Source organism: Sinocyclocheilus anshuiensis, unplaced genomic scaffold (assembly GCF_001515605.1).
Source record: "Sinocyclocheilus anshuiensis isolate Anshui unplaced genomic scaffold, SAMN03320099.WGS_v1.1 scaffold496, whole genome shotgun sequence".
NCBI classification, from domain to species: domain Eukaryota; kingdom Metazoa; phylum Chordata; class Actinopteri; order Cypriniformes; family Cyprinidae; genus Sinocyclocheilus; species Sinocyclocheilus anshuiensis.
Window position 1 is genome coordinate 680,850 of NW_015555736.1, and position 8,853 is coordinate 689,702.

Consider the following 8,853-nt stretch of genomic DNA (forward strand, 5'->3'; position numbering starts at 1 on the left):
GAGTCTGGGAAAAAAACTGAAGTTGAGGTTTGCATGAAGCTGGGTGACAGCATGCCCAGGAGACTACAGGCTGTCATTAAGGCTAAAGGTTGCCCGACTAAGTATTGATAGTTGTGTAAATACTGTCATACTGTCTGAATAATTTTTGGTTGATTGTAATCCATTACATACCTTTCTATGTATTACATACATAAGCTGAATTTGTTCTGATACAGTTCAACTCTGAGTTTTTGTCATATTTTATTACCATGTTCTAAACTATAGCAAATAAACTGTGATAATGTGAGAAATGTTGAAGTTGTCTGAATATTTTTTTTTGACTGTATCTATTTGATAAATGAAGTTAACCAACTGACATTATACATACTCTTTTGGTTTCTGTACCCAATATTTAAAAAATGTACAAATGCAATAAAAATATCGGTATCGGTACTCGGTATCGGCAAGTACCAAAAATAAAAGTATCGGTATCGGGCGAGTACTGGAAAAAGTGGTATCGGTGCATCCCTAATTATCAGCATTAATTCGTTCACATTAGCTATGTTTCCATCCAAAGTTGCGCATTTAACATATGCGCAAAATTAGTATCAATAGTAATAAAGGAGCCTGTGGCTCTTTTTTCCTAAATAATAAATATTTTGCCTGGTGAAACACAATAGCAAACGCTGTCATTGTATCTTGCTTTCGGTTGCCTGATGTTTGGGAATGCAGTGTTGAATGCAATCCTGTGATAAAGTTATGGGAGGTGATTATACCAAATTGTTTTGATGATGGACTTTGGCTCAGGCATTTCAAAATTATTAAAATAACTCACTGAGACATGCTACTTATGTAAAATATAATATAAAATAAGTTTACTAAGTATCATGTATTTAGTCAGGATTTAAACTTTTGTCCCTTGCCCACTGAATGAAAAATGTACAACTAGACAAACGTGTCATAAAGGTGTCTATTGCCTTTTAGTCCCTGTATAAGCTCACCTATCTCAGCAAGTGCCACTGGTGCCCCCGTCCAAAAGAAAATAGGTGCATGACACAACTGTCTCTACCTACATACCACATTGCCCAGCTGAGCACGAAACCTCTAACATGATCTTGAATGTGTATGCATTCAAGGATGACTAATGATAAATTAGTCAATGGTTCAAGACCAACTGTGGTCCACCGTGCATCCCCACCCCCTTTCCATAAAAGTTGAACACACTCAGTGCTTTTCTTTTGGTCGGTGGCATGGTTAGAAAGCCAAACAGCTTCATCTATTACCGGAATCATTATGCTTTTGTCTTAAATACACATGGGTGGCACCAACACAAAATCTCAGCTGTCACAACAGTGATGTGTGGCAGACCATAGTTTGGAGTTTAGACATCTGATCTTGTGTTATGAAAAGACTGAAGAAACTGAGTAATGTTGTTCAAAATCACTATTTATTTCAGAACTAGTTTTAATAGGATTCCTTCATTCTTTCTAGTCACTTACCCACTCACTTCATGTTTTCACTCTGCGTTCTCTTCCTGTTTAATTTTTTCACAATTTCCCCCTTGTGATTCTTTGACAAAATTTTGAAGGACTCTAAAAGTCTGCATGTTTTGAGTATGAAATGCCTGCAGGTGCCGATGACTTCATCACTCTCATTTAGAACATGAATATTAAATCATCATTCTTCACACTCTGCCACATGGCTCTTTCACAGAGTTTTAAGGAATGAAAGAGATTGTATGTGTCAGGCTTAAGTGGAGCAATTCTCAGGCTCCTCAGACTATAATGAATGAGGTCTCTCTGAAATGTATATATATTTACATTAATTAGTTGACGTGGCTGTTTCATAATAAGAGCTTTTATGTTGGTTGTGCATGTTGTTGATTTTCATCCTTTAGGTCAACTGTTAAACTATAAAGAGATATAATTCATCCATATTGCAATGTTTTTTAGCACATATTTAGTTATTCAGTTTGCTTGCTACTCACTTATTTGAAACGCAAGCATAATTATGTCAGGTGCAACGGTTTTATAAAACTGTTTTATAGACTCATGTACAACTTACAGCATCTTTCATAATGGTAGTGACAGGCTCACAGTGGAAACAGTTTTCTCAACACTTCTTACACAGTTGGAAGTGTTGATAAAAAAAAAAAAACTGAATTTTGATGCAACATCTGTGCTAACTAGAGCTAATTAAGTGTCTCCAAATCTCCCACAGGACTTTTTGCTGAATCATCTGGAGAAGGATGTGTACAGTCCTCTGTTGATCAACTTCTCAGCCCAAACAACAGCAGCACAGACCCAAAACATTATTATGTCTAAACTCGATAAGAGAAGGAAAGGAGTGTTTGGCCCTCCTCTGGGAAAGAAAATGGTATACTTTAAACATCTTTTTATTACCCTTTTGTTATCGGAGTAGTTATGATTAAATCTCAATCAATTTTTACTAAGCAATCCTTCATAGAATTTCAAAAGCCATTTATGACCATAATTTGTGCCCAAAATTCTAGCTGCATAGTGAAAATGAGTTCTTAATTGCCTCTAAATTAAATGGGAGGAAAAAAATGTGTTCTTGATTCACAAGTTCACCTGTATTTAATCGCCATTAATAGCACATTATCTTACAGCATTCAAAATTACATTAACCTTAATGTTAAAAAATATTCATGTCATTTTTTTACTTTCTAATTTGCCTTTCGATTACTTTGATCAGGTGGTGTTTGTGGATGATGTGAACATGCCAGCAAGAGAAACCTATGGAGCCCAGCCTCCAGTGGAGCTCCTGCGTCAGTGGCTCGATCACTGGAACTGGTATGACATGAAGGACTGCTCCATGATCAACTTAGTGGACATCCAGATCATGTGTGCCATGGGTCCGCCTGGTGAGTTTATGTAATTTTTATATGCTAATACAGTTTTTATTCAGAGCAAATAGTCTTTAGTTCAGTATCGCAAGCCAAAATTGCTTTGGAGCATATACAGTTTATATATCTCAATAAATTAGAATGTCGTGGAAAAGTTCATTTATTTCAGTAATTCAACTCAAATTGTGAAACTCGTGTATTAAATAAATTCAATGCACACAGACTGAAGTAGTTTAAGTCTTTGGTTCTTTTAATTGTGATGATGTTGGCTCACATTTAACAAAAACCCACCAATTCACTATCGCAACAAATTAGAATATGGTGACATGTCAATCAGCTAATCAACTCAAAACACCTGCAAAGGTTTCCTGAGCCTTCAAAATGGTCTCTCAGTTTGGTTCACTAGGCTACACAATCATGGGGAAGACTGCTGATCTGACAGTTGTCCAGAAGACAATCATTGACACCCTTCACAAAGAGGGTAAGCAACAAACATTCATTGCCAAAGAAGCTGGCTGTTCACAGAGTGCTGTATCCAAGCATGTTAACAGAAAGTTGAGTGGAAGGAAAAAGTGTGGAAGAAAAAGATGCACAACCAACCGAGAGAACCGCAGCCTTATGAGGATTGTCAAGCAAAATCGATTCAAGAATTTGAGTGAACTTCACAAGGAATTTTTCCACGACATTCTAATTTATTGAGATGCACCTGTAAATGTATAGACAAGAAGACAAACCAGGAGAATAATAAAGATGATAAAATAATATAATTCACATAAATCAAACAAAGTTAAATATTATTGGTCACAGTAAAACAAATGTGTCAAGCATTATGAAGCAAATCATTGTTGTATGCAACTTTGAAATAATTCTTTTATAGCATAGAAAGTAAACAAGCCTGATATGATAGGATGGACCAACAAGTGGATAACAAGTCTGCTTTTACATGTCGTCATGTCCATTGTCACATGCAGGTGGAGGTAGGAACCCTGTGACTCCTCGATTTTTACGTCATTTTAACACAGTGACCATTAATGAATTTGATGACAAAACCATGTTCACCATCTTCTCAAGAATTCTGGACTGGCACTTGACCATTAGGTAATGGTGCTCCATACCAATGTGGTTAATAAATAAATAAATTTGTTAAATACATTTCCTGTTTTTACCTGCTTTCAGATTTCCATTTCCCAAACCGTTCGCCAGCGTCACCTCTCAGATCATCAGTGCCACCATGTCTGTGTACCAGGAGGCCACGAAAAACCTCCTACCAACCCCGACCAAGTCCCACTACCTTTTCAACCTTCGAGATTTTTCCCGTGTCATCCAGGGGATCTGCTTATCACGACCAGAGACTGCTGATGACCCTACAGCCATAAAACGCTTATGGGTGCATGAGGTAACTGCAAACACAATTTTAATAGGTCATATCATAATAAAAGCAATAAACTAATGTAGAACATGCCTCTCATGCAGGTCCTGAGGGTGTATTATGACCGCTTAGTTCATCCGTCTGATTGTGCATGGATGGTGGGCTTCCTGCAAGAAGTATCCAAGTCTCACCTGAAAGAGGACTTCCATCAGCTCTTCAAGCATCTGGACAGTGACGCAGATGGGCATGTAACTGAAGATGACCTTCGAAGCCTCATGTTCTGTGATTTCCATGACCCCAAAGGTGAGGACCGGAATTACCGTGAGATGGGTGACCCTGAGAAGCTCCGTCAGGTGGTGGAGACCCATCTTGAAGAGTACAACAATATCAGCAAGGCTCCCATGAATCTTGTACTTTTCCGGTTCGCCATTGAACATGTATGTCGCATCTCCCGGATTCTCAAACAGCCCTGTGGTCACGCTCTCTTAGTAGGAGTCGGAGGGAGCGGCCGACAGTCATTGACACGCTTGGCCGCCCACATGGCTGAAGCCGAACTCTTCCAGGTGGAGATCTCCAAGAGTTATGGAGTTACAGAGTGGCGCGATGACCTCAAACTCATCATGCAAAAATCGACATCTGGGGAAACTCATGGAGTCTTCCTTTTCACGGACACCCAAATTAAGTTGGAGTCATTTTTGGAGGATGTGAGTAACCTGTTAAACACTGGCGAGGTTCCCAATCTCTTTGCCGTAGATGAGAAGCAGGAGATTTGTGAGCGCATGCGCGTCTTGGACCGTCAGCGTGAGCGTGATAAGCAGACGGACGGCAGCCCACTGGCTCTCTTTAACATGTTTTTGGAACGCTGCCGCAGCCAGTTGCATGTGGTACTGGCCATGAGTCCTATTGGCGACACCTTCAGAAGCCGCTTGAGACGTTTCCCTGCTCTCATTAACTGCTGCACTATTGACTGGTTTCAGGTTGGTGTGAATGTGAATGTTTTTAGGATCATTAATATACTATTTTAGTTTGTATGAAAATTTTGAATTAGCTTTTATTTTTAGATTTTCCATTTTAATTAAAATTTTAGTTAAAGGGGTCATGAACTGAGAATCCAAAATTTCCTTGATCTTTTGATATATAAGAGGTCATTGTACTATGTATAAAAACATCCTGTAAGTTTCAGAACTCAAAACTTTGTCGTTAGTCTAAAACAGCTTATATTGAAGGGCGTTTGCCAAAACGACAGCTTTTGGAATGTTCTACTCTATGATGTAATAGTGTGGATAATCACTGCCTCCTGTCTGTTTAGCCCCACCCACCAATTCACGCGTGCAGTTTTTACGAGAGAGTTTTTACGAGAGCGCATGTAGTTTTTACGCGCAGGTCTATGCAGAAACCAAATGATAAAGATGGCTCCGAATAAAACAAGATGCTGTGCAGTGCCAAGCTGTAGAAAAACGTCTCCTGGTTACGATGTAACCATGGTTCCCCGAGGGAACGAGACGCTGCGTCGGAAACTAGAGGTCGACCGATAGTGGATTTTGCCGATACCGATAGCTAGGTTGGACTGAATGCCCCCAGTGTTTCCGACGCAGCTCGAGTTCCTGAAGGGGAAACGTGTTTGCGTTGCCTTCCTTCTGATTTCCCAGTGTTAGGAAAGAGTTCCAGACCGCGTCAGTAAGAACTTGGTCCTTTGTTCACTTCATTTTACCGCGGATTCGTTTACAAACAAGGCACAATTCAACATGGGATTTTCAAAAAGATTGAAACTAAAAGACAATGCTGTGCCAGCTATATTGAATCTGACAGTAATGTCGCAACACAAGTGTAAGTGTTTTCATTACATGGTCTCTGTTGCTTTGTCTCTTCTTACAGATCGTTTGATATGTATTGTGTGATTCATGCGTTTTTGACCTAAATCACACCAGCGTCCATTTATGAGGAATGTCGCTGTCAAACATACACAACTGTTAGCCAATCATAGCAGTGAGCATTTACTTCAGAGTCTACAATCCGCCACGCCTATTCAAACAGAGTGTTCTGATGAGGGGGGTCAAAACAGGACAGAAAATAGCTTATTACTTCTAAATAAATAATAGCTTATTACTGATGTTTTTTATGTAAAAATCTTGATAACATTATAAGTGGACCTCAGAGAACAGTACAAAATAAAAAACAAAGGCGGTTCATGACCCCTTTAAAGTTTTAGTAATTTTGTTGTTTTGTCATTTTTTTTATTAGGTTTTTCTTTTCAGTTTATTATTACAGTTTTAATTATTTAGTACTTCACATTAAACTAAACAAAAAAAGAAAATGTCAAATAAAATACGTTTTTTAGATTTGATTTGTTAACATTTATTTTATTTCAAGTAATTGTTTATGGTTTTAATTTTAGTTGACAATAATAACTCTGGTTCTGTATTGACTTTACCTCCTCAAAATGTGATATAAATGTTAAACACTTGTTTTAAACAAATTGTTTTGACGGATTCAAGAATTATTTCATGTTTAATTTTAATTTTGCATTGCTACAGTCAAAAATTAAAAGCGTAATGAATCATTATGTTCCAAAAGAGCTGGCCAGAAGATGCACTGCAGGCTGTGGCGTCTCGTTTCTTGGAAGACGTTGAAATGACAGACACTGCTCGGGAAGGCTGTATCAGCATGTGCAAAAGCTTCCACACATCCACTATTAATCTCTCTGCATGTTTCCTTTCGGAGCTGCAGCGCTACAACTATGTCACACCAACCTCGTATTTGGAGCTCATCTCTATGTTTAAGCATCTACTCCAGGGAAAAAGAGCGTAAGCCATCCTGCTCTTAGAGGCTTTACATTAGAATCACTGACTGATTAGATTTGAATAATTAGGTTGTCACATTTTAGCATGTGAACTCTTTGTATGATAAGCAGCAGTTTTTTTTTGCCAGTGATGATGATGTTGTTATTGATCTCTGTTGTTTCAGTGAGGTCATGAAACTAAAGAGTCGTTATGAGGTTGGTCTCGAGAAGTTGGAATCGGCTGCTACTCAGGTGTCCACAATGCAGGTAGAGCTGGAGGCCCTTCAGCCTCAGCTGCGTGTGGCCAGTAAAGAGGTGGAAGAGATGATGGTGGTCATCCAGCGAGAGTCTGTGGAGGTGTCCAAGACCGAGAAAGTGGTCCGCGTGGATGAAGCAGAGGCTAATGAGCAGGCAATGGCTGCCAAGGCCATTAAAGATGAATGTGACGCCGATCTGGCGGTTGCTGTACCCATTCTGGAAGCTGCATTGGCTGCTTTGAATACTCTCACCACACAGGTTGGAGGAAACTACAGCTGACTAATTATAATTTATGATGCATATAAAATGTTTATAGCAACAAAGAGCTCTCAGATTGTTTTTGGCCAAAGAAACACATTCTAGCATGAGTTAGAGAGTTAAATTCTGCCATCATTCACTCAGTCTCATCTCCTTCTAAAACTTGTATGACTTTATTTTTGCCGTGGAACACAAAAGAAGATAATTTTGAAAAATGTTGGTAACCAATCAATTTTGGTGTCCATTGACTTCCACTGGATGTACAAAAACTACGTTTTTTTTTTTTTAAATAATATCTTAATTTGTGTTTCACAAAAGAAATAACGGCATACAGCTTTACAATGGCATGAGTGTGAGTAAATAAATACCTGAATTCTCATTTTTGGGTGAACTATCTCTTTAAGTAATAAACACCAGCAGTGTCTCTTGGTGACTTGATGAATGTTCTTACTATGTACTTTTTAAACTAATGCATACCACCAATATCCAATAAATCAATCTGTCACACTCTGTAGGATATAACTTTAGTTAAATCCATGAAGAATCCTCCAGCTGGTGTCAAGCTGGTGATGGAAGCCATCTGCATCCTGAAAGGCATAAAACCAGACCGTATCCCAGACCCCTCAGGCTCTGGCAAGAAGGTGGAGGACTTCTGGGGCCCAGCGAAAAAACTGCTAGGAGACATGAAGTTTCTCCAGAGCCTTCATGAGTACAATAAAGACAATATTCCAGCCAACTACATGAGTGTCATCCGCAACAAATACATCACCAACCCAGACTTTGTTCCAGATAAGATCCGCACGGCCTCCGCTGCTGCAGAGGGGCTCTGTAAATGGGTTTGTGCCATGGACTCCTACGATAAGTGAGTTAAAGCTTAACGAACCAAAGGTGTAAAAATGTTTATTAATAAGAGCCATTTCATGGTGCAAACTTTTTTTCCTTCGCAGAGTAGCAAAGGTAGTGGCCCCTAAGAAAGAGAAGTTGGCACTTGCAGAAGAGAAGCTGAAGGTGGCCATGGAGAGCCTCCAGAAGAAACAGGCTGCTTTGAAGGAGGTCCAGGACAAATTGGCCAAACTACAGGAGACCCTGGAAGCCAACAAGAACAAAAAGGCTGACCTTGAAAATCAGGTAAGCAGAGGACAGTAGTCACAAAAGGGGCTACGCAAGATGCTGACAATCAACAAATGGTTGGCTACTTTTCCTGAAGGCTTGCCTATTACACCATATTCAACTATTTTTTCTGTTGACATTCTTTGTAACCTCCAGTGCGGCCCAACCCTGTTAAAATGTCCGCTCTTTGCTGGAAGTTTGTTTATTTAGGAATTTAGTTTGTGTTTTTTTTTT

At 39.2% G+C, this 8,853-nt stretch overlaps 1 protein-coding gene across 1 annotated transcript in view; it reads left to right on the forward strand.

Annotated features, from left to right (window-relative positions):
• Nucleotides 1-8,853, forward strand: part of dnah7 (dynein, axonemal, heavy chain 7) — a 74,650-nt gene that overhangs the window by 35,556 nt on the left and 30,241 nt on the right. The window contains exons 38-46 of the mRNA XM_016466616.1: nucleotides 2,200-2,355; nucleotides 2,695-2,863; nucleotides 3,817-3,943; nucleotides 4,022-4,241; nucleotides 4,319-5,191; nucleotides 6,789-7,018; nucleotides 7,179-7,509; nucleotides 8,025-8,371; nucleotides 8,457-8,637. Of these exons, the coding sequence (XP_016322102.1) occupies nucleotides 2,200-2,355; nucleotides 2,695-2,863; nucleotides 3,817-3,943; nucleotides 4,022-4,241; nucleotides 4,319-5,191; nucleotides 6,789-7,018; nucleotides 7,179-7,509; nucleotides 8,025-8,371; nucleotides 8,457-8,637 (2,634 nt within the window). The remainder of the gene's footprint in view (nucleotides 1-2,199; nucleotides 2,356-2,694; nucleotides 2,864-3,816; nucleotides 3,944-4,021; nucleotides 4,242-4,318; nucleotides 5,192-6,788; nucleotides 7,019-7,178; nucleotides 7,510-8,024; nucleotides 8,372-8,456; nucleotides 8,638-8,853) is intronic.